Source organism: Eumetopias jubatus, unplaced genomic scaffold, assembly GCF_037043125.1.
Source record: "Eumetopias jubatus isolate StellerSeaLion01/CBP00866 unplaced genomic scaffold, mEumJub1_p1.0 scaffold_11, whole genome shotgun sequence".
NCBI classification, from domain to species: domain Eukaryota; kingdom Metazoa; phylum Chordata; class Mammalia; order Carnivora; family Otariidae; genus Eumetopias; species Eumetopias jubatus.
Genome location: NW_028274817.1, coordinates 95671977 through 95698250, shown reverse-complemented (window position 1 = coordinate 95698250; position 26274 = coordinate 95671977). Strand labels below are relative to the sequence as shown.

At 38.2% G+C, this 26274-nt stretch overlaps 1 protein-coding gene across 3 annotated transcripts in view; it reads left to right on the top strand.

Annotated features, from left to right (window-relative positions):
- CFAP47 (cilia and flagella associated protein 47) overlaps nt 1-26274 on the top strand; it is a 519587-nt gene that overhangs the window by 377688 nt on the left and 115625 nt on the right. For all 3 annotated transcript variants that reach the window (XM_088028500.1, XM_088028501.1, XM_088028499.1), the window contains 3 exons: nt 3969-4066; nt 23977-24152; nt 24765-24872. In XM_088028500.1, the coding sequence (XP_087884626.1) occupies nt 3969-4066; nt 23977-24152; nt 24765-24872 (382 nt within the window). The remainder of the gene's footprint in view (nt 1-3968; nt 4067-23976; nt 24153-24764; nt 24873-26274) is intronic.

Here is a 26274-nt window from a genome sequence, read left to right as displayed (position 1 = left end):
ATCCCACCAACACTTGTTTTCTGTTCTTTTGATAGTAGCCATCCTAATGGGTGTGAGGTGATAGCTCATTGTGGTTTTTGATTTGCATTTTCCTAATGATTAGGGATAAAACTCAAGTTCTAATAGCAGATGTTGTCTGAAGGATCAAAATATGTTTACACACACACACACACACACACAGATATATCGATTTTATATAATTTGTATACCCCAGTGTATTTATATATATGTGTGTGTGTCATACATCTGTGTCTTTATTGACATATCAAGCCTGGAGTTTTATACAAGAAAAAATAAGTATTTACTCTTAGTCATGAGATAATGAATAATTTTCATCTTTAGGCTTTTCAGGAATTTCTAAAATCACTATAGTGAATGTTACTGATTTTAAAATTAGCAAAAAGTTTTAATGTGTTTAAGGCCTGTAGCTAAACAGTGTTTAATAATTATTATTTTTGTTCTCACTAATAAATCATCTTTAATCTTATTCTAACCAATAAACTCATAATCAGTGTACATTTTTAGCACTGTAGGAATTAAATCAGCTACATCATAACACTGCCTTATGTGATAGTCACAGCAATCACAAATATTAAGTGTTGTTTCTGTGATAGCTAATTTTAAGTGTCAACCTAGCTAGGTTATGGTGCCCAGATAATAGGTGAAACCTTATTCTGGATGTTTCTGCGAAGGTGATTTTGGATGAGAATTACATTTAAATCTGTGAACTTTGAATAAAGAAGATGGCCCTCCCTAGTGTGGGTAGGTCTCATCCAATCAGTTGAAGGTCCTAACAGAACCAAGACTGACCTCCCCAGAACAAAAAAGAATTCTACCCATAGACCACTTTTGGATTTGCACTGCAATTCTTTCTTGAGTCTACAGCCTGCTGACCTAACCTGCAGATTTTGGACCTACCAAGTCAATTGCATGAGCCATTTCCTTAAAATCAATCTCTCGCTGCTTCTGTTTCTCTGTCTCTGTCTCTTTATATGCACACACATATTCTATTGCTTTTCTTTCTCTGGAGAACCTTGACTAAGACAGTCCCCATTCCAAAGATGAGCAGACTGTTTTATTGTTCTTTGTGCCAGCCCAGAGTTGTGGGGCATTCAGGCTTTATGGTCATGAAGCCCTTTCTGTCCAGAATTATTTTCCCTGTGAGTTCAATGTGGATTAAAGCATTGGAAAAGCCAGTGAAATATATATGAGCAACCTAGAAGGGGAAGCATTTTTCATTTTAACAACTTTGGTTTATTTTGAGATGTCACATTTAAACTTCATAAAAGCATTTAAAGCACTGTCATAGAATTGAAGGAGCAGCCAATACAAACGTGAGCAGAGGTTTTCACAGTAACCTAACGTCAGTATAAAGTTGGTAACTTATTCTCTGTGCATTAATGGTTTCCAGGTAATTAGTTGGTGTCTGTAAAATAAATAAACACAGAAGGCAATTCAAAATGTGGAGGTAAGATCACCCTCAAGAACTTCTCACAAGTATTTGGAATAAGAATTCACATGGACCTTCTCTGTCTCCCTCTCACTAGCTAATTGTTCTGAATGTCTGGATTGTTCTAAGATCCACTAATTTGATAAGTACTTCTTAATAGCTAAAGTATTAGAATAGAGTGGCATACAATACAATATAATATAATATGGTATGAAGTAGTGCATTGCAGTGCAATAAGATAAAATGCTCCTGGTAGGGGGGAATAATTTTCCCTCTACCTTTCTAAATTCTTGGCCGAGAGCCCCCTGTAATAATAATAAAAAAAAAAAGATTAGCAGGAAAAAGAAAACAAAAGTTCAGTAACATGTGTTACTGGCTTGGTGCTTTGGTGGGTCATTCAGTTAAGCAACCAAGTCTTGATTTCGGCTCAGGTCATGATTTCAGGGTCCTGAGATTGACCACTGTGTGGGGCTCCAGTGGGTGTGGAGCCTGCTTGGGATTCTCATTCTCCCTCTCCCTCTGCCCTTAGCCACTCCTCTCTCTCTCTCTCTCTCAAAAAAAAAGTATACCTCTTCTATATATGGGATAGAACCAGGAAAAATAAATAACTCCTTGAAATGGCCCAAACCCTTACCTTAAAATACCATCTCCAGCTAAAGACAAAAAAAGATGTTGGGGGATGGAGAGCCAATAATGCAGTTACCAGGAAAGCGCAGTAAACAAGTGTAAGGTTGTTTTACAGGTTTCTAAAGATTTAGTCTCCCAACTTCCTAGTACAGAGAGGGAGACACCCTTACAAATGCAGATTTCCTTTAGAAATGTAAATGTCTCTTACAAAAGGGTAACTTCTACTCTGTTTCCAGAGCTTCTGTATCTGCAGTTTCTTAAAAAAATCAGCTCAAAATAATCCTTATACCAAAGACATATTTTGGGGTGGCAAATTCTTATTTATTTATTATTTTATTATTATTATTATGTTATGTTAATCACCATATGCAAGCTGGTGCAGTCACTCTGGAAAACAGTATGGAGGTTCCTCAAAAAGTTGAAAATAGAGCTACCATACGATCCAGCAATTGCACTACTGGGTATTTACCCCAAAGATACAAATGTAGGGATCCGAAGGGGTACGTGCACCCCGATGTTTATAGCAGCAATGTCCACAATAGCCAAACTGTGGAAAGAGCCAAGATGTCCATCGACAGATGAATGGATAAAGAAGAAGTGGTATATATATATACAATGGAATATTATGCAGCCATCAAAAGGAATGAGATCTTGCCATTTGCAACGACGTGGATGGAACTGGAGGGTGTTATGCTGAGCGAAATCAGTCAATCAGAGAAACACATGTATCATATGATCTCATTGATATGAGGAATTCTTAATCTCAGGAAACAAACTGAGGGTTGCTGGAGGGGTGGGGGTGGGAGGGATGGGGTGGCTGGGTGATAGACATTGGGGAGGGTATGTGCTATGGGGTGGCAAATTCTACTCCGCTTCACCATGCAGTACAATTCCATACAACACAATGTAGTGCAATATACAACACTCTCTTTCAGAAGAGAGAGAGAATTCCACTAGTCTGGGACCCTTATTTCAGATAAGGAAACTGAGGCCCAAAGAGATTAATGATTTACCTAAGTAAGTTAGGCAAACATAGCAGTACATGGAATCTTTAAAACATGACATACCGATTTGAATGTGCATATGAATAACTGAAATTGGAGGACATCTTAAACCATATACTAGCTCAACACTGGAGAATAAAGAATATCAAAGTAGAAGCTGAACAGATCAGGCTAAACAAATGGAAAATTTGAGTTTGATGCCAGTACATACCCTGCTACACAGGAATGTTGTGGTGGACCAGGGTTCCAGTGGCAGGATTTGGGAGGATGACTTTAGACATCACCAGCAACAGAAATGCCTACTTTTAAAAAACATATCAGGAACCCAGATGTAAACATTACTTTCTCACCATGTAGTTCATTCCCAATCCAGCTTCCTTTAGGCTAAATTGCTAGAATCCTTTATTACACTTTCAAGAAAAGAAAAATCTCATCAACTATTCCTGATTGTGTCCTTAGACTAGAATCTTATGGTACTAGAAATGTACCACTGTGAATTATAATATAATACTTAGATAGTTCTATATATAATATGTGAATGTTTTGGCAATTGGGAAAATGATTGGTTATTTCTTTTGAAATATTAATTCTTAACTTAGAAGTAAAACATTCTTATTTTAGTAGGGAATATAATGAGTTCCTGGGGCAGTCGGAGGACAGGGAGCTTTTATAGGGCAAGCTCATGGCCATGCAGGATGGTGCTTCTCTTTACACTCACAAATTGTAATGCAATCAGCTTTTCACCCTCCACTTCCATCTCTTGACAAATGAGTTCATCAAAAAGATTTTGAAAATGGTATCTATTGATGTTTCTCAAATTTTATGTTAAGTATGGTATTCTGAAGCCTACATTAAGAGATGTTTCTTTCTTGTTTTCTCTTTTTCAGATGATAGTGTTAGCAATTTCCAAGTCTGGTATTGTCTTGAGATCCATAGCTCTCCGGGACCACCAGTAAACATTATTGAAATGAAATGCCTTGCTCTGGTAAGAACCCATTAAATGTTCATAGACTCTCTTTTTGCAAACAGAGCTTTTGTTGTACACTTAAATTGCGATCCCTAAAAAAAAATCCATATTAAATGAGCACATTAGAATAAATTATTCAAATTATAGCAGTTTTATTTTAAATCCAGTAATATGGACCTTAAGTGCTTATGGAAAACATCTTTTAGCTCTATGGTATCTTATAGTGGCTTTACTGATTAGAATTCTACATGCATGTTTCAAGAGTTACCAAGAGCAAACTTAACCTTAGCCTATATTCTTGCCCTCACACATATGGTAAAAGCAGGATTATGCTCTTGTCAGAGATCAGGAATATCCTGTCCCCTCAAGGTCTTTCTAGCTGGACTAAGAATCAAGTTGACATGACACAGATTAACAGAAGAAAATCAAATTTAATAGTTTATGTCTGGGGAATGCACATAGACATGGAAATTCCAAAGACAGGCAAAATGAGGTCTATATGTCATTCTGAATTAAGGAGAAGGGGAAAGGGGCCTGAGACTTCAAAGGGAAGGAATGCAATTTACATAAAGGGGAAAAAGAGTAAATATTTGGTAAGCAAATGTTTGCTAGGCCTCTTGGGAAACAAGGGGATACAGAGAACTTTGATCAAACAGGCCTTTCTAGGTTCCTCACTGCCTGTCACACCCATTTCCTACTATAATGTAGTTATCTGTGGTGATAGCTCTCTTCCTGGAGCAGGTCTTCTGTCTGAATCCTTTTTATGCAGTTGAGGAGAGTGGTAAAGAGATTTTCCTGAATCTGCTGGGTTTTGATTGCTTTTTAACTCAAAATAATCTTCGTGCCAAAGTGGCCCATTTTGAGGAGGCCTGCCTTTGGTTCCTATAGTCTCTTGACTCTTTCAGTACTGATTCTTCCTGGTTTCTACATCAGGGCTTTCACTTTGAAACACATTTGGAGTAACAGGCATAGATTTGGCATTTTATTTTATTTTACTTTTTTAATTTAATTTAATTTAATTTAATTTTATTATGTTATGTTAGTCGCCATACAGTACATCATTAGTTTTTGATGTAGTGTTCCATGATTCATTGTTTTCGTATAACACCCAGTGCTCCGTGCAGTACGTGCCCTCCTTAATACCCATCACCGGGCTAACCCATCCCCCCACCCCCCTCCCCTCTAGAACCCTCAGTTTGTTTCTCAGAGTCCACAGTCTCTCATGGTTCATTTTTCCCTCCGATTCCCCCCCCCATTTTTCCCTTCCTTCTCCTAATGTCCTCCATGCTGTTCCTTATGTTCCACAAGTGAGTGAAACCATATGATAATTGACTTTCTCTGCTTGACTTAGTTCACTTAGCATAATCTCCTCCAGTCCCATCCATGTTGATGCAAAAGTTGGGTATTCATCCTTTCTGATGGCTAAGTAGTATTCCATTGTATATATGGACCACATCTTCTTTATCCGTTTGTCTGTTGAAGGGCATCTCGGCTCTTTCCACAGTTTGACTATTGCGGACATTGCTGCTATGAACATTGGGGTGCCTGTGGCCCTTCTTTTCACTACATCTGTATCTTTGGTGTAAATACCCAGGAGTGCAATTGCTGGGTCATAGGGTAGCTCTATTTTTAAATTTTTTGAGGAACTCCACACTGTTTTCCAATGTGGCTGAACCAACTTGCATTGCCACCAACCATGTAAGAGGGTTCCCCTTTCTACACAACCTCTCCAACATTTGTTGTTTCTTTCCCTGTCTATTTTTCCCATTCTAACTGGTGTAAGGTGGTATCTCAATGTGGTTTTGATGTGAATTTCCTTGATGGCGAATGATGATGAATATTTTTTCATGTGCCTGTTAGCCATTTGTATGTCTTCTTCGGAGAAGTGTCTGTTCATGTCTTCTGCCCATTTTTTGACTTGATTATTTGCTTTTAGGGTGTTGAGTTTAAGTTCTTTATAGATCTTGGATATCAGCCCTTTGTCTCTAGAGTCATTTGCAAATATCTTCTCCCATTCTGTGGGTTGCCTTTTTGTTTTGTTGACTGTTTCCTTTCTGTGCAGAAGCTTTTTATCTTGAGGAAGTCCCAAAAGTTCATTTTTGCTTTTGTTTGACTTGCCTTTGGAGATGTATCTTGAAAGAAGTTGCTGTGGCTGATGTCAAAGAGGTTACTGCCTATGTTCTCCTGTAGGATTTTGATGGATTTCTGTCTCACATTGAGGTCTTGCATCCATTTTGAGTTTATCTTTGTGTATGGTGTTAGAGAATGGTTGAGTTTCATTCTTCTGTATATAACTGTCGAATTTTCCCAGCACCATTTATTGAAGAGACTGTCTTTTTTCCATTGCATATTTTTTCCTGCTTTGTCAAAGATTATTTGACCATGGAGTTGAGAGTCCATGTTTGCGCTCTCTATTCTGTTCCATTGGACTATATGTCTGTTTTTGTGCCAGTACCATGCTGTCTTGGTGATCACAGCTTTATAATATAGCTTGAAATCAGGCAGCATGATGCCCCCAGCTTTGTTTTTCTTTTTCAACATTTCCTTGGCAATTCGGGATCTTTTCTGACTCCAGACAAATTTTAAGATTCTTTGTTCCAGCACTTTGAAAGATGTCATTGGAATTTTTATCAGGATGGCATTGAAGGTATAGATTGTTCTGGGTAGCATAGACATTTTAACAATGTTTATTCTTCCGATCCATGAGCATGGAATGTTTTTCCATCTTTTTGTGTCTTCCTTAATTTCTTTCAGGAGTGTTCTATAGTTCCTAGAGCTTAGATCCTTTACCTCTTTGGTTAGGGTTATTCCGAGGTATCTTATGGTTTTTGGTGCTATTGTGAATAGAATCGATTCTCTAATTTCTCTTTCTACAGTTGCATTGTTAGTGTATAAGAAAGCAACTGATTTCTGTGCATTGATTTTGTATCCTGCCACATTAGTGAATTGCTGTATGAGTTCTAGTAATTTGGGGGTGGAGTCTTTTGGATTTTCCACATAAAGTATCTTGTCGTCTGTGAAGAGAGAGAGTTTGACTTCTTTGACAATTTGAATCCTTTTATTTCTTTTTGTTGTCTGATTGCTGTGGCTAGGACTTCTAGTACTATGTTGAACAATAGTGGCGAGTTCCTTGTCGTGTTCCTGATATTAAGGGAAAAGCTCTCATCTTTTCCCCGCTGAGGATGATATTTGCTGTGAGTTCTTCATAGATGGATTTTATGAACTTGAGGAATGTTCCCTCTATCCCTATACTCTGAAGAGTTTTAATTAGGAAAGGATGCTGTATTTTGTCAAAGGCTTTTTCTCCAACGATTGAGAGGACCATATGGTTCTTCTCCCTCCTCTTAATGTGTTCTATCACATTGATTGCTTTGCAAATGTTGAACCACCCTTGCATCCCAGGGATAAATCCACTCGGTTGTGGTGGATGATCCTTTTAATGTATTGTTGGATCCTATTAGCTAGGATTTTGTTGAGAATTTTGGAATCCATATTCATCAGGAATATTGATCTGAAATTCTCCTTTCTGATGGGGTCTTTGCCTGGTTTGGGGATTAAGGTTATGCTCACCCCATAGAATGAATCTGGAAGCTTTCCTTCTGTTTCTACTTTTTGAAACAGCTTCCAGAGAATAGGTATTATTTCTTCTTTGAATGTTTGGTAGAATTCCCCAGGGAATCCATCAGGCCCTGCACTCTTGTTTTTTGGGAGTTTTTTGATCACTGCTTCAGTCTCGTTACTGTTATTGGCCTATTCAGGTTGTCAATTTCTTCCTGTTTCAGTCTTGGTAGTTTATAGGTTTCCAGGAAGGCATCCACTTCCTCCAAGTTGCTCAATATATTGGCATATAGTTGTTGATAATAATTTCTAATAATTGTTTCTATTTCCTTGCTGTGAGTCATGATCTCTCCTCTTCCATTCATAGTTTTATTAATTTCGGTCCTTTCTCTTTTCTTTTGGATAAGTCTGGCCAGTGGTTTATCGACCTTAATCTTTCAAAGAACCAGCTTCTAGTTTCGTTGATCTGATCTGTGTTTCTGGTTTCTAATTCATTGATCTCCGGTCTAGTCTTAATTATTTCTCTTCTAATGTTTGGCTTAGGCATTGTTTGTTGCTTTTTCTCCAGTTCTTTAAGGTGTAAAGTTAGTTGATGAATTCGGGATTTTTCTATTTTTTTGAGCAAGGCTTGGATGGCTATGTATTTTCCCCTTAAGACCACCTTTGCAGTATCCCATAGGTTTTGGACCAATGTGTTTTTGTTCTCATTGGTTTCCGTGAATTGTTTAAGTTCTTCTTTGATTTCCTGGTTGACCCAAACATTCTTGAGCAGAATGGTCTTTAGCTTCCAAGTGTTTGAATTTCTTCCAAATTTTTTCTTGTGCTTGAGTTCCAGTTTTAAAGCATTATCGTCTGAGAATATGCAGGGAATAATTTCAATCTTTTGGTGTTGGTTGAGACCTGATTTGTGACCCAGTATGTGGTCTATTCTGGAGAAAGTTCCGTGTGTGCTCGAGAAGAATGAGCATTCTGTTGTTTTAGAGCGGAATGTTCTGTATATATCTATGAGGTCCATCTGGTCCAGTGTGTCATTCAAAGCTCTTGTTTCTTTGTTGGTTTTCTGCTTAGCTGATCTGTCTGTTGCTGAGAGTGGAGTATTGAGGTCTCCTACAATTAACATAATATTATCAATATGACTCTTTAGTTTGGTTAACAGTTGGCTTATGTAGATGGCTGCTTCCATGTTGGGGGCATAAATATTTACAATTGTTAGATCTTCTTGTTGGATAGTCCCTTTAAGAATGATATAGTGTCCTTCTTGTGTCTCTAAGTACAGTCTTTAGTTTAAAATCTAATTTGTCTGATATAAGAATTGCTACCCCAGCTTTCTTTTGAGGTCCGTTGGCATGGAAGATGGATCGCCATCCCTTCACTTTCAGTCTGGACGTGTGTTTAGGTTCAAAATGAGTCTGTTGTAGACAGCATATGGGTAGGTCCTGTCTTTTTATCCAATCTGCAACCCTATGCCATTTTTTGGGAGCATTTAGGCCATTCATGTGGAGAGTGATTATTGAAAGATAAGAATTTATTGTCATCATGTTGGATGTGTGTGAAGTCCTTGTTTCTCTAGATTGTCTCTGTAAATTTCTGTTGTATATCACTCTTGGGGTCTTTTTCGTTTTATAGAACCCCCCTGAATATTTCTTGCAGGGCTGGCTTAGTGGTCATATATTCTTTCAGTTTCTGCCAGTCTTGGAAGCTCTGCATCTCTCCATCCACTCTAAATGACAGCCTTGCCAGATAAAGTATTTTTGGCTGCATGTTATTCTCATTTAGTATCCTGCATATGTCTTGCCAGCCCTTTCTGGCTTGTCAGGTCTCTGTAGATAGGTCTGACATTATTCTGATGTTTCTTGCTCTGTACGTAAGGAATCTCTTCCCCCTAACTACCCTTAAGATGGTTTCCTTGGTTCTAAGATTTGCGAGTTTTACTATCAGATGCCGGGGTGTTCGTCTGTTTTTATTGATCTTGGGAGGGGTCCTCTCTGCCTCTAGGACACGAATGTTTATTTCATTCCCCAGATTAGGGAAGTTCTCAGCTATGATTTGCTCAAATATATCTTCTAGTCCTCTCTCTCTCTCTCCACCCCCTCAGGCATCCCAATAATTCTGACATTGGAACACATCATGGCGTCACTTATTTCTCTGATTCTATTTTCATGGATTCTGAGTTGTTTCTCCCAGGCCTCCTCTTTTTCCTTCTTTTCTATCAATTGGTCTTCTAGATCACTGATTCGTTCTTCTGCCTCGCTTACCCTAGCTGTGAGATTATGTAGATTAGATTGGATCTCATTTATAGCATTTTTAAATTCTGCCAGTTCAGCTTTCAGTTCTGCCCTTAGAGACTCCATGTTGCCATTAATCAATTTCTCCATTCTAGCTATCATCTTCATAACTGTTACCCTGAAGTCCATTTCCGATATCTTGGTTATATCTGTATTCATTTGTTAATGTGTGGCAGAAGTCACAGTCTCTGAGTCTTTCCTATTTTGGGGGTTCCTCCTCCTAGTCATTCTGTTGAGGGGTGGTTGAGGGAATGTACAGAATCCAAATTATTCACCACAACCCAAGCAAGATGCACCTGTTTTTTAGGGACCTTAGGTTGTTGGCCTCTTGTTCCTCTAGCCTGTCTCCTGGGGGAGGGGCCTGCTGCGCTGTTACTCAGGAACCCTGTTTGGGCAGAGTCGCCCTGTCCATTGTGTGTGTGGGGGGATGGGCTCAGTGAAAACCGGTTTTGGGGGGCTTTTGTTCTCTGGCAGCTTTCCCTGGCAGCTTTCCGCGTCTCTTTGGAGAGTCAAAGCAGAAGAGACCATTTCCAACCCTCTGCCTCAGAACAGAGACATTGTAGTCTCTTCTTCAGTGAGTTCTCCAGGCCACACTATCTCTTTTTCTGTCTGTGCTGCTAAAAACTGCAGCATCCTGGGTTGTGGTCCCCACAGCAGCATTCCCAGTCCTCACCTCCGGGTCGGGGCATCTGCCCTTTGTGCTTCTAAAACCACCAGCCACCCCCAGTTCGCACATGCAGCCTGCCGCTCTGGGTTTCCTTTCGGGGGGCTTCCCTAATGTCCTTTCCCCAGTGCTACCAGTCTGCGAGTCTGTGCTCTGTCCCCAGCGGGGGAGGCTTTCACTCACCAGCGGTGCGGTATCCCCACAGCTCCCCGCCTTCCATTTATCTTCTGGTATGTGCCTGCGGAATCACGGCTCCCCGCTTCATACCTCGAAACCAACCGCCTGCAATATTCTGTTTGTAGAGATTCAGATATATCTTCTTACATCTCAGGCTGATTTCATGGGTGTTCAGAGTGGTCTGGTAGATATCCAGCTCAGTTCAGGGGACCAGTTGAAATAGGGTCCCCTACTCCTCTGCCATCTTTTCCCACATCTCCCAGATTTGGCATTTTAAATAATAGTACTAAGGTGTTACTAAATCCATGTTCATTATAATTATTATTACTTAATAAAGTTAAATATTGAATCTTTGTGTTTTTTTTAAGATTTTATTTTTTATTTGACAGAGAGAGAGAGAGAGCAGGGGAGGGGGGGCAGGGGAAGGGTGAGAAGCAGACTCCCTGCTGAGCTTGGAGCCCCGTGTGGAACTCGATCCCAGTTCATGACTTGAGCTGAAGTCAGACACTTCAGTACCTGAGCCACCCAGGTGCCCCATATTGAGTCTTGGTTTAAATGAAACATTAGGACAGAATTAATTGCTCTTAACCATGTTTTAATTTGATTTAATTTTCTTGTTAGTATTCCAATTTTTAAATTGATGATAGAGGTTACTTTCATTTTTAAACATGCAGATAGATTTTTCACAAAATTGATTATTTAGAATCTTGAACTTTTGCTCCAACAAATAAAAAATTTGAAAAAGACTAAAATACTTTAAATCTGTAAATCAGTTACTTGCCCACTTGATTTCTGGGTAAATCTCCACTGAGACATGGAAAATGAGTGGTTAAACTATTGCGATGCACCCAAGTATAGCTTGCAAAAGCATTCTCTTGTAAGTGCAAAATGATTTAATATGATGATGGTAGTGTCATTTCACTCAATGAAAATGTCCCATTTCCGTTACCCTGTTATCACTGCGGAATAAAATCTTTCTTATAGGTTATTTTTAAATGATATAACTATAAAACTACTTGCTCTGGAAAATGATTACCAGATTAGCAGAAATCTCTTTATCAGGACACAGGAGCAAAAAACATTTTAAATGGGTCCAGGAGAAATTGAGACCATGAGGTGGCACCTCATAAAAGGCAGACGTTGGCTCCCTTATTATCTGTATATTTAAAATAGGTATAGAGATGAGTAGAGATCTGCAACTCAAAGTAACAAAAAAGGATGTGATACTAAAATACTAATAGACAAACAATTGTTCACATCTTCTCATGAAATGGTATCTAATGTGCCCCTCTTTCGGGAAGAGATGTTAACCCTTCAAGCAAAACTGATAGAAGCTAAGATTTTTTAACTTTCTACTTTGAATAGTGAAGATTGTCACACAGACTGAGAAACATACACCATCAGGGTACTTTATGTGGGTAAGTAAGAAGACTGAGCAAAAAGAAAACACCATCTGTTTCTTTTAATGTACTTCAAATATGTTTTCATTTTTAAAATTAATATTTGCATATACAGTTTCAGGAGCCCATTATTTTCATAAATAATGTATTTTCAAATAATGGCCCTTTTCCATTTTCCATAAAAGACTTGCCCCTCCCTATGTAATAAATTTCATCATTATTGTGTGTTAAATAAAAATACAAGAGTGGGGCACCTGGGTGGTGCACTTGGTTAAGCATCTAGCTCTTGGTTTCAGTTCAGGTCATGATCTCACGGCCCTGGGATTGAGCTCCACATTGGGCTCTGTACTCAGTGTGGAGTCTGCTTGAGATTCTCTCCCTCTCCCTCTGCCCCCCCACTCATGCTCTCTCTCTCTCTCTCTCTCTAAAACAAATAAATACATTCTTTAAAAAAAAAAAAAGTACAGCCAAGGATATTTGAAGATCTAATTGGCTTTATTAAATGATTCATGAATCGGGCAGCATCCCATCTAGCCAGTAAAGGGGAGCTCTGAGGAGTTGTACAAAATTAAAGGTTTTTATAGATTGAGGATAGGGCAAGAAATTTATTGGCAAAAGAAAAGGATTGTTCCAGACAAGGTAACTTTTCCTCACGGTAAAGAGCAAGGGGTCTTATCATGCAGATTAGCTCATCTTCCTTTGAGGGATAGAGAGGGTATATGACAGATTCATTGGCACCCATCAGAAAATTCCTGACTGACCAGTTAAGACTACATTCCTGGGGGAGTTGAAACTGCAATTAGATTATGTATTAAGCCTCCACTTTGGGGATTTGTCCTAAGTGATGCCATTTGGGGCCTGTGGTTACTTTTAATTTGGTCTGGTTTGGTTTGGTTTGGTTTTTTTAAGTTTACTTATTTTTATTTTTTTGGTAATCTCTACACGCAATGTGGGGCTTGAACCCACAACCCCGAGATCAAGAGTCACATGATCTTCCAACTGAGCCAGCGAGGCTCCCTGTTGTTTTTTTTTTTAACACTTGTGTAATTCTCATCCAGTTTGTGTTGATTTCCTGTCAGTTTTTACTTTAAACCTTCCGTTGTTTTGGTACCACGATGTGATACCTATAACTCATCTTGTTTGCATACGTTCTTCTGATTATTACCAATTTCACTATTGCTCTTATTTTTCACTATGAATAGTTAACAGAGTTATTTCATAAAGATTTTTAATAGTTTACATCCAAGGTCTGCATAGATGAAAATGCAATTCCTGAGCCTCCATTCCATTTAGTAGTTTTACATTGTAATGCAGGAGCAGAACTCAGTGCCATGAATTGCCAGATTGCTCTGTTTGTCACTACAGGTAGGTGTGCTATACTAAGGGATCACTTTCAACTGAGGTTGGTGGCAAAGGGGAGTCTTTTTTGACTACCTCAGTCCAGTTAGGCTACTAATGACAGTGATGTTGTCACCAAGTTATTATGTTTTCCTACCTCTCTAATAGTAATTGCCTAAGGTAAAAATACATGCACTCTTTAACTCTCAGACATGGTTTAGTTGGTGGAGATAGTAGGAGTTCTTTCAAATAATCCCATCACGTAAATCTTTGTGTACTTCTTGAGGAAGTTTTCCAAATACTTTCAAAAGTATGCTAAAATTGTTGTCCTTACCTATATACCATTAGCTAATATTTTTTACTGCATTTGCTGTTTTGCCAAACTTTTGAGATATATTTTATTTAAACTTTAGATCATCAGATGTAGCAATGGAGCTTTCAAGATACTAAGCCATCTCTGATTTTCCATCTGTATCTCAGCTTTTGTTACATTCAACCCAATTTTCACATCTTCCTTAGAGATGGTCAGAATCTCTGTAAAATAGGGCTCATGTAAGAAATGTTTATACCCTCAAGGCACATAAATTTGGTTACTTCCTAGAGTGAGTTCCAAAAATCAGATTATATGCACAGTAAACAATAATTGGTTGTTAGCAGTCCATTATATCTCTTGGTATAAATTATTTAGTATTCTCTTGGAAATTTTAACATGTGATATCTGCTATTCCATTTTGTTTGGTCTGAAAAATCTCTTGTATGTCATATAGTTTGGCTGTGTGAGAATAATGAGAGCAATCCACTCTCTTCCTATTGGCAATAATTTCAACACAGTAATGAGTTATAAATGTGTTCTGAAAACAAAACAAGTGTGTGAATAAAGCCTATGCTTTAAGCTTTAGATCAGTCATAGCCTCCATAATATTTGTTCTTTTGTCAGTGACAATTGAATGACTAATTTTTTCATTTTATAATCAACCTTTAATAAAATTCACTGTATTGTTAATGGTGAGACCCAGAAGTCTCTCTTCAAGTTAGTAAGAGAAGAATGTCGGGGAGGAAAACATTTATTATACCTTTGAAGGATTTTGGCTGGTCTAAGAATGCAATTGACATGAGACAAATTAACAGGAGAAAATCAAACAGATGTTTAATAACATGTATGCCTCCTTCTTATATACATGGGAGAGACACAAGAAACTGAATAACTCCCCAAAATGGCAGAAGCCTTCACCTTAAATAGTTATACTTAAATACTGTCACTTAAATACTAAATACTATCTTCAGCTAAAGGCAAAGCAAAATGTTGGGGGTGGGGAGTCAGTTTTATGGGAGGTGACCAGGAAAAGCATAGTGAACAAGGGTAGTATTGCTCTGCACATTTAAGTTTTACCTTTTCTTATTGATAAGAGTCTCTAGGGGTTTAGAGTCACCCCCCCATCCCCCCCCACCGCCCCTTCCTGGTACAGTGTGGGAGACACACTTACAAAAGCAGATTTCCCTTATAAATGTAAATGTCTCTTAAAAAAGAGTAACTCCTACTTAGTTTTCTGAGGAGCTTCTTGTGTGTTTGTTGTTTCCTAAAAATAACCAGTTTAAAATAATCAATATGCCAAAGAGGCATATCTTAGGGTGGCGAGATTTTCTCCCCTTCAGGAGCATAGTTAAAAACACTAATAATCCCTTCGGTGTCAAACATAAAAAAGTTAATACAAAACAACATATGTGAGTTGCCAAACATTTTCAATAAGTTTTTAGTTTAAAATTTTAGCCTCCATAATAAAAATATATATATATTTTGATTTACTCATTTTGCTGTTTTTCTTCTTTTCCTTGTATTTCTATATTCTTTATTTTTTCTGGGTGAGAGATCATATATCTTGTACATGATATTGAAATTTTTCTTCCTCATGAGATGTTGATTTTAAAAACTTAATATTCTGCTTTGAATTTATCTTGAGAAAATAAAATGTAGAGTATATGTGTACATGTACATGTATGTATATATGTATATATAGTCATGAGCACGCTATGAAGGTGCACACACGAGCTGTGTCTTTCCACAGTGTCAGCTTTAATCAATCACAAAGCAAAGCTAATCATAATTATAAAGCAGGTTCAGGATTCCAAACTCAATGACATTTGAGTGATTAAACTTGGCTTCTTACATGGCACACAGAGCAGAACATAAAACAAGCCACACAACAAACAAAATAACAGAAGGGTGTGGGAAGTTAACGAACCAAACATGAAGTCAGTCTGTGGGCGCGAAGTTGGACATGAGGCCTGGGTCCCGTCCGAGACGGCTGCGGGCACTTACCACTTACTATGTTCAAGCAGTGAAGGCTCTCAGTTCTGTTCAGAGATCCGTCGGGCAGAACTTCAACAGCAGCTGCCTTTTTCAAGTGGTCAGACATAGAGAGGTCATGTCTGAAGAGTCCAACAGTTTGCTGCCAAAATCCTCCCCTTTTTAAAGGGATTGAGTTGGTCTTGGGCCACTGCAGACCTGCTCTGCTTCTGCTCGTTATCATTTCTGGGGTGTCAGCTGACATTGGCCCCTGCGATATCTCATAGCTGCAGTACCTTAAGTGCTTGCGTCACTGCTTGACACAGGCTCCTGCTTGATGTGACAGACTCCATTTTGCTCTCTACATATATACATATGTGTGTGTGTATACAGAGAGCGGAGGGAGAGAGACCCTATCTTAAACAGTTAGGCAGGAGGCTACTTCCTAGGAATCATTCCCTGCAATATATATATATTTCTATTTGTCACTGCGTTTAATAGCTGCCACACCCCCACCCCCACCTCCAAGGTTATAGTAAATGTCTGAATACATGTGAACAAACCTACAGACTCTACAGGAGTTTCTGACTTCTTCACAGCTCCGCAGTGCCTGGCAAGCACATCCTCACTCCCACATCATCCCCCAGCCTGGTATTGGCAGCCCACCTTGACTGCATGTCTGCATTCTGTATGTCTCAGGTTGGATATAGAGGTGTGAAGCATCATTTCCTTAGGTATAGAGGCATATAGGCTGGCGTATCAGAGGAATGACAAGGGTGTTTCTAGTTTTCAGCTATCTGCCCGTTTCCTCTTGAGTTCTGAACTGCTGGTACTGACTTTCCAGTTTAGGAAAATTACTAAGACAGACTTTAGTTATCACTTCCTCTGAATTACATGGTACATTTTAAAATACCCTTTGGTACAGTTTGTTTACTGACTTGGTGATGTTTTTAAATGGAATAAAATTTAAATTGAAAATTCCCTCAATAATATGCCTAACTTAATATTGTATGTTTTGGACCTCAGAAATAACTCCTTTAATTTTTTTTAATTAAGTAGGCTCCATGCCCAACATGGGGTTTGAACTCACGACCCTGAGATCAAGAATTGCATGCTCTACTGATTGAACCAGCCAGGCACCCCAGAAATAATCCCTTTAAGATGAACTCATGGGGGCACCTGGGTGGCTCAGTTGGTTGAGCATCTGCCTTCGGTTCATCCCGGGGTCCTGGGATGGAGCCCCATGTCAGCAGGGAGCCTGCTTCTCCCTCTGTCCCCCTTGATTGTGCTCTCTCTCACTATCTCCCTCTCTCTCTCAAATAAATAAATAAAATCTTTAAATAAAAAAAATAATGAAATACAATAAAATGAACTCATGATTATCTTCTGGGAGAGGATATGGTGGGAAATACTTCCTGCTAGTGCATATTGAATTGTCATTGACTCCATTAAGCTTTTATAGGCAAAAAAACATAACCTTGATTTACTCTGACCCAGTTAGAATAGGAAGTGATGAGACTTTCAGTGCAAATACTCAGTGAATTAAATTTTCCCTGTTCAGAGGTGTGAACTGGCAACCAAATGATAAATTTAACCCACTGTCTTTCTCAGAGCTGTCCTTTCCAATAACTTTCATGAAAGGAGGGGTAGCCTAGGTTAACTTGAGATTTTTAAACTCCTTCTGAGTAAGATTTTACCAATGGTTGCTGTATTATTTAGTTCAAAGTATCCAGAATATCAGACACATTAACCGTTAGGTTTATATACAAACACTAACATCTCTTATAAATTGCACATTTATTCTTTAACGAGTATTTATTGTCTCCCGTATCCATCGCACTATTCTAGATGCTTGGAACAATCATCCTCTAGATGTGAGGAACAGTGATGAATATTACAAACAAGACCCCTATTTACATGGAGCTAACATTCTAGTGGAGTCAGACAGAAAACAAAAATAACATTGAAATAAGATATTTCATGGGAAGTTTTTCTGTTGTCTTACATTTTCAAGTAAAGACACAGACCTGGGAACCATTGATAAATCTGTCCTCCATGTTATGAAAGGTGCTGCTACGCCATTTATTAAGGACTCTCTAAATGTTTTAGTTATGGTGTTTTTAGCTGACGTGACCAACTCCAAAATTTCAGTGGCCTAATTGCAACACTCTGGTGCACTTGTTCCCAGTTGGTGGCTGGTGTCTGCCATGGTGTGATCCAGCCTCCTCCCATATTGTGGCTCCATTGACATTTAGGAACTCAGCAGTTCCTGCATATAGATGGAGGAAGAAAAAGGAAACAGAAGAGAATTTCCACTGGTTTCTTAACCATGCCATCACCGAAGTGGCACACATCACTTCCACCCACATACTGTTAGAACTAGTCATATGGCTATGCCTGAGTGCAAGAGAGTTTGGGAAATGTTACCTCTGGTTGGACAGCTCCTGCCCAATGATGTCTTCATATTATAAAGGGGAGCACAGAATTTTGCTGGAGGAATGTTACTTCTGACATGTCAAGAAAGATGAGAAATCTTTAGCCTATCACCCATGTCCCGCCTCTGTATGTGTTGGCCAGAACACAAAGACCCCAGGGGGAGTGGCTTCTTTAAAGAGTGAAAACTGAGAGCTTAATGCCCATTGGATTTTGCTGAGTTCTTGCTGAAAGACTGGACCATGGAGGGAGGGGAAATGCCTAGAGTGACTGCAGCTCCACTTCCATTGGCACATGACAAGACCCTGTAGATCAAAGTGGATTCTACTCAGTGCCAGGAGACTGGGCTTGGGCTATTTTAAAAGGGTTGGCTCAACATACATTCTGCTAGAGTGAGAAGAACCCAGGAGAAAAAGTCTGCATGGGTAATGCTAGAAAGAGGAAAAGAGAAGGACCTAGAAAGTCAACTGTAAAAGATCAATCAGTATCAATTAAGTAAATGGCCTTTGTTCTTTTACCTCTCATCCCATCTTCATCCTGCAACCTGAAGGAGCTATATTAACATAGTGATTACAGGAGAGGCAGTTAGAGTAGGGGCTTGCAAAGAGCAGGTCATGTCCACCTTCTTCCTCACGAACAGCCCGAAAAATTACTACATATCCTAGGGGTAGAGAGGGGGTGCCAGGAGGAAAGGTCAGGAAAAACACTCATTGGATATGAAATGAAAGTGTTGATTGATTTTGTGCCTCTTTAAAGATCTGACAGTGAGACGGCTCTGGCATTGGGAACTATCCTGAGAAAACAGCGAGGTGGAGAAAGGGATATCCTGCCAGGTTTGGAGATCAGTAGTGGAAGAGAAACCGTTTTCAGATGATATGCTACCAAGTTTAGTCCTTTCGGTTTATCTGTCACCATGACAATAAATGCCTAAGCTAAATTTAGTGATAATTGTACCAAAAAAACAGTTCAGTGTTATGTCGACTGTGGCATGAAGACTGGGGAAATGCATCCAGGTAGAGCAAATGACAAATGTCCCAGCCCTCAGAACAAAATGAGCTTGGTGGGGCAGGAGGTAGTAGGTAGGAGCCCAAGCGTTCCAGGAACAGAAAAGATGCTTCTGAGGCTGGAGCTTGGACAGAAATGGCAGTGAGTGGGGTGTGGTGGTGGGGGTACTTTCAGTCAGAGGTACCGGCAGGGCCACGTCTTGCAGGACCTCACAGGGCAAGACGAGATTTTATTCCACGTGCAATTAGAGGCCACTAGAGAGTGGAAAAAGGGGAATGACCTGATCTGTTTCTAAATCTGTCAAAATGTTTCTTATTTTTTAAGAAAATAATAAACATATAAATTATATTTAGATGCTGAAAATATTTTTTAAAGATTCATTTATTTATGAGAGAGAGAGAGAGAGAGAGCATGTGCACATGAGCTGGGGGGAGGGGTAGAGGGAAAGGTACAAGCAGACTCCCCGCTGAGCATGGAGCCCCACGAGGGGCCTGACCCCAGGACCCCCAGGATCATGACCTGAGCTGAAGTCAGATGCTTAACCAACTGAGCCACCCAGGTGCCCCTGAAAATATTTTATATTTATTTTAAAATGAATATGGGGAGTGCGCCTGGGTGGCTCAGTCAGTTAAGCATCTGACTCTTGATTTCAGCTCAGGTCATGATCTCAGAGTCATGAGATCAAGCCCCAAGTCAGGATCTGCACTGTGGAGCCTGCTTAAGATTCTCTTTCTGCCCCTCCCTATCTTACCCCTCTCTCCCCCTTTCTAATAAATAAATAAATAAATACATACATAAATACATAAATACATAAAAATTTTTTAGAATTAAAATGAATATAGGTATTCAAACTTTCTCTGAAAAAGTTTAAAATTTACAAAATTCAATACATCTGTTTGTACATATTTTAAACATATTCCAATCTTAGCTGAGTATTTGAATTTTTTCAGTCCTAAATTTCAACATCTTATGAACGTCTTCATGCTTTCAAGTCTTTACTTATATTCCACAGGATTAAATATACATAATTTATTCCTTTCACAAAAGGATTATGAAACATGGAAGCAATTTCGTTAAGCAGACATTATGTTAGCTAAAATATTCCTTAAGTACACAATCCAGACAACATACTGAACACCTTATAAAGGAATGCTGTCTATCATTGCACCCAAAAGAGCCCATGTAAAGACAAAAGACAAAAAAAAAAAAAATAGTTACTATTTCACTTGAATTTCCAAAAACAAAATCAGTCCAAATTGATATGCATTTAGTTCTAAAACACCTTATAAAACCACTCATCAAAGTGGAAGAATATGCCATTGGTAAGACATACACTAGCCAGGGCGCCTGGGTGGCTCAGTTGGTTAAACGACTGCCTTCGGCTCAGGTCATGATCCTGGAGTCCTGGGATCAGGTCCCACATCGGGCTCCCTGCTCAGCGGGGAGTCTGCTACTCCCTCTGACCCTCTTCCCTCTCGTGCTCTCTGTCTCTCATTCTCTCTCTCTCAAATAAATAAATAAAAAATCTTTAAAAAAAAAAAAAGGCATACACTAGCCAAATATTCCACACTTTTTATATAGAGAGTGTAGTCACAGAAATTCAGCTAGCTTTATATTTCCTATTGAGTGAGAGTTATTTGTCATAAAATGGAATGGGGGTGGCAGGATGCCTTAGACAGTAAGACTATATTAACCATTTTTGCAGATGACTCCTTTATACATTCTGTTTCGTATGTTGAAAATAGTTATGTATTTATTTTTGGATTATATAGCTAACACAAAGGAGGTATTTCAAGAATAAACTTACAAATTTGGATCATCTCATCAAATGAAGAACGACAAAAATCTCTTCTCTTTAACTTATTGAGTCCATGAAATATTTAAAGAAATACTAGTTTTGATGGCTTTAAGAAATGTGGTTAGAAAATTAATCTTGTCTAAATTAATTTTGATAGTATTTTGGCAGATGTATATTTAAAAGAGATTATTCATACAATACTATATTTTAAAAGTGTAATTTAGGGGTTTTTATCTATTGAAACTTGAAAGAAAATATTCAAATTATAATGAAAGTTAGAAATTATTTTTTATAATATTGTTGTTAAATTTGACATGTATTTTACTAGACTAGAAATACAGCACTCTTAATTAATTGGAAACTTAAAGCTTTTTATTATAATGAAACATTCATTTCTGTTGAGTCTATTGCTGGTTTTGAGGCCCCAGAGAATTCCATTGCTGGCTTTCCCTAGAGACTGCAGTCCTGCTTTAGTACAGGTGGTTCGGAGCAATTAACAATTGCTCTCTGGAAGTCTGCTTGATTTGGAGGGGGTGTCCAGACCTAATGGATAAGAGTGAAGTGATCAAGTAGTGATATTTGCCACGGATGTGTCAAAGAGAGGCTGTTATGCAAGTGCCCCAGAGCTGCCATCCTCATTTTCATCTCTTAAGATTCGGCCAACCATAGAATGTCCTCACACATTTGTAACACTAGGGCGTGCTTCTGTTATGTGGCTTGTGGTTTGCCACGATCACAGTAGATTGAAAGTGGTTTTGTTTTACTTTGTGTTCAAAGTCTATATGTGATGAGACGTAAAGCAATTCGATATTCCAGTACGTCATTCCTCTTTAGACCAGAGTTTTTCAATGTATAGGTCTCAAAAAAAGGTGAGTGGGTCAAAACAAGCATTCTTTTTTTTTGTTTTTTTAAGAAATAGAATAGAATACAAGAGAATAGAAAGCATCAGAGAACATCACAGGTGGGAAGAGTAGGGATTGTTTTGTGAATCTTTTTTTCCAGCGGTATGTGTATATGGGCCACATTGTGATGTAAAATGAATTACTCTAGGGATGCCTGGGTGGCTCAGTCCGTTAGGCGTCTGACTTCGGCTCAGGTCACGATCTCAGGCTCCTGGGATCAAGCCCGGCATCAGGCTCTGCTCATCAGGGAGCCTGCTTCCCTCTCTTTTTGCCTGCCTCTCTGCCTACTTGTGATCTCTCTCTCTGTCAAATAAATAAGTAAAATCTTTTAAAAAATTAAAATAAAATAAAATGAATTACTCTAGGTTATGATGGAATCATTTTGAAAATCACTGGTTTAGATCTTACTATTTTTACTTCTGTGAAGAATAAGCTACAACACTGTTTTAAACTGACACTGACCTTCTCTGAGAAATATCTGTGTTTAGTCCAAAGACGTCTCATTTCAGCTTTCTGTCTAAAGACCTGGGCAAAGTTTCTAGGCCAATATATGGATGTTGGTATATGTTATCCTGGCATATGGTTTAGTTGTTGATTTGTTTGACCCTTAGAAACTTCCTAGGAGGCTAAATTCTATAACAGTCTCATGCAATACTTCAGATTGCCTAGGAAATGATAAACTCTGTGTCATAATGTCATTATTGGTTTTTTGCATTTTATGTTTTTATTTTTCCTTCTTTATAATCACGAGCATTAGTTATTTTACTATAGCAATTTAAATGCCCATATATTTTAGGAATCCATGATTCTAATATCGCCTGAAACTATTGTAGATAGCCATTTTCCAATGCATTTATAATTAAATCTGATTTGTAATAAATGATATCCCGATTTAATTATAAATTTCTATATATTCTTGTTTTTCATCTCTCCTAACCAGATGTTGTTCACCACATTCAATGCTATTTCCATTCCCCTAAAACATAACATTTATACACTCATTTATTTATATATCGGTAATCAAGCAAATGTTCATTCCTAGGGTGAAGCTGTAATGTCTATCTTGAAGATATGTTTTGTGAATAACTCTTTCCCCATCACCACCTGTCCCTACCAGCTTGGTTGTTTTTGTCATTCCTGTAATGTGTTAAGTCTCAAAATACTTCCAGGCCCAGAAGTATGTCCATTACCAAGCTTTGAATTATGACTGAAATGCCCAACATTTTCCATTTCATTAGGTTAAGGCATTATAGACAACTCAAATTTGTTCAAGATTGAGATGTGTCCTGTCTACTAATCACCTTTAACACTTTTGTTTCAATTAATGGCTTTTACTCTAGTGGAGATCGTGGCTGTAATGGGATGAAATATAAGTCATTAGCCAGAATGGGTCAGAATGGGGATCAAGAAATGTCTTGGAACCTGAGGAGTGCCTTCCAGGGCTGAGTGGATGTAGCTAGGGGGACAGGACAGCAGAAACCAGAATGGAAGGAAAGAGTCTAAACAAGAAGTTAGTTGTATTAGCAACAGAATTTGTCTTCTTAGTTCAGATTTTCCCTAGTACTTGATACCAATGTACAGAGATACTTGAAGTGTATCCTCTGGATCAGCAGAACTTTTTAGAAATATATATTATCAGGCCCCATCCCAGAACTATTGAATCAGAGTCTTTGGGGCAGGGGGCCAGTAATCTGTGTTTTAGCAACCTCTGCAGATGGTTCTTATGCATGCTAAAGTTTGAGTACCACAGCTAGAGAAAACATTGACAAATGGACCTCATGGTAATACTGGTATTGAATAAAACTATATTTTAAATGTAATTTTACACTTTCCTTAGCATTTAGCTTAGATGGATGTCTTAGAAGTATTTGTTGTTGAAAAAAATACCATTAACCAAGACTAGTCAAGAAAAACATATAAGAGATTAAAAGTAAGTGAGATATATTTAACAGTGGATCAAGGAGAAAAATAAAACAAATGGCCTTATGTTGTGTAAAAGTTTTCTTTGCATTTGCTTTTATAGAACAATGACTCACTCTATGCTAACACTAGGAGCTGATTATATATTTGTTCTGTAATTCTAGGAGAGCATTTACATTGAAATACCTCTCTCTAATCCAAAAGAGAAAATGATTCACTTAGATGTGCAGTTATCCAATGCTGCCCTTAATGGATTTAAGCAACTTACATTGCACCCACTAGAATGTATCAACTATGTCCTACAGTATTCTCCAGCAACTACAGGCTGTAGAGATGAAAGGTATGGTTTGAGTGTGGCATTATATTTTATTGTTGATCCTTTGAAATAAAGCCTTCAAAATGATTTTAAGTGACTTGTTCGAGTCTACTTAAATAAAAGATGGCAGAGCTGAGATACCAGCCCAGTTATAATTTTATTTATTTATTTTTTCCAGTTATACTTTTAGACTGTCACAGGTTCCGTCTCTGTTTCCCCCAAAAGTGACCACATGCTGATAGTAAAGGAAGGTCTCCAGAGTTGCATGTCACTTGAATACCTTCACGTGAAAATATGCAGGTGTCTAATTCAATGAACTAAATTGGATTTAATCACAGAAAGCAGGACTTTTCTTGTTATTGCTCCTGTAAGACATTTGAATTCATTAACATTTAAATATTTTTATTCACTCAACAGACATTTATTAAACAGATATTAATGATGACACTTTTTCTGAATAATGATCTTCTCACCAAAAGTGAAAAATTTTAAAATATATCTACAGCAAGAGTAGAATGTGTCACAGAGCAGTTGTCAAATATTGTATTTGAAACCACCTATTTAGGATTTTTTTCTGCCAATTTTATTACACAAACTAAAACCACTGACAAGATTTTGTATATTTTTCTCCACCAGTGTTATTTTTCAGCCTGATATGGCTCCTGAGTTCTGGTATTTACTGAGATTAACTACTGAATTACCGAAATCAACCACAGTACCAGAAATACAATGTGACCTTGGAAAGTAAGTTCCATTTAATAGATAAAATTATTTCGTGGAAGGAAAAAAATGTATCTAAAAGAATATTGTTGTAATCCACTTAATCTTTTTTTATAAGACATAAATACATTTTTAGTAATTGATTTTCCTTTCTAGGGAAGGTTTGATATTTAAACTACTCCCTGGAAAACTTAAGTGAAAGAAAAACAAATTAGGACTTAGTAAGGAGAGGCTTTTATTCAAAATGATTATTGCAAGGGAGAGAAAGGGACTATTTAAAGAGTTGGAGAATGCAGATCTCAGAAATCTGCAAGCGTCTCAAAAATCAAACAGGAAAAGCTAAAGGTGGGACAAGGAGAGATAAGCAGACTGTGGAGGGAAAGCTGGACAAGGAAAGGAAAATGACTGGTGGTGACTGATCAGAAAAGGATTGCCCTGTGGTAAGCGGATTCCCAGGAGAAGCCAAGGAAAGAGGCATGTTCCCCTTTATTTGTGCTTGCTCAGGCTTGGGGACAAACAGAGCGCAGGGGCCCATAGGAAACATAGAAGGCTGACTAAAGTTTGGTCAAGGCAAAGCAGCGGGTCAGCGATGGACAGTGGAGAACACTTTGTCATTTGGCTAATACCATGTGCCCTTGAGATATGACCATTTATATTTACATGGTTGAGCTCTTATTACATGTCTGGTACCAGGTTTGATGCTGATACATAGGGGTAACCAAATCACAATTTCTAGTTTTATTTTTTTTAAGAGTTATTTATTTATTTGAGAGAGAGAGAGAGAGAGAGCACAAGCAGGAGGACTGGCAGAGGGAGAGGGAGAGAAGCAGACTCCCAACTGAGTGAGGAGCCTGACACAGGGCTCAGTCTCAAGACCCTGAGATCATGACCTGAGCTGAAACCAAGAGTCGGACACTTAACCAACTGAGTCACCCAGGTGCCCCCACAATTCCTACTTTTATTTTTATTTATTTTTAATAACTCTATAGAGATTGCATTTTATTGAGGAATGGAAATCCAATATGAAACAAGTAGAATTCTAAATAGTTTATGGGCCTCAGATCAGTTATACAAAGCTCAAGGTGACATTTATTTACTTCATATTTTAGTGAGCAGTTTTGATTATGTCAGATACAATTGAAAACATGCTTCCATGAATTACTATAGACTAATTCCTTATAAAGGTGAGGTAATCCCTCATAGCTTAATAATAAAGGTCCTTATTAAATCAAATATTCTTGAAATCATTTTGGTTTCTAATATGTGTAAAATACATTCATTATTATCATTTCAGGGTCACAATTTCTTTCATTCAGGATGAGGATTTTTTGAGCCATATCATCCTGAAATTCTGGACCCAAAAGTTACTATATTGTTCACAGATATAAACTACATGAATTTTTTTTAAGACTAATACGCCTATTAG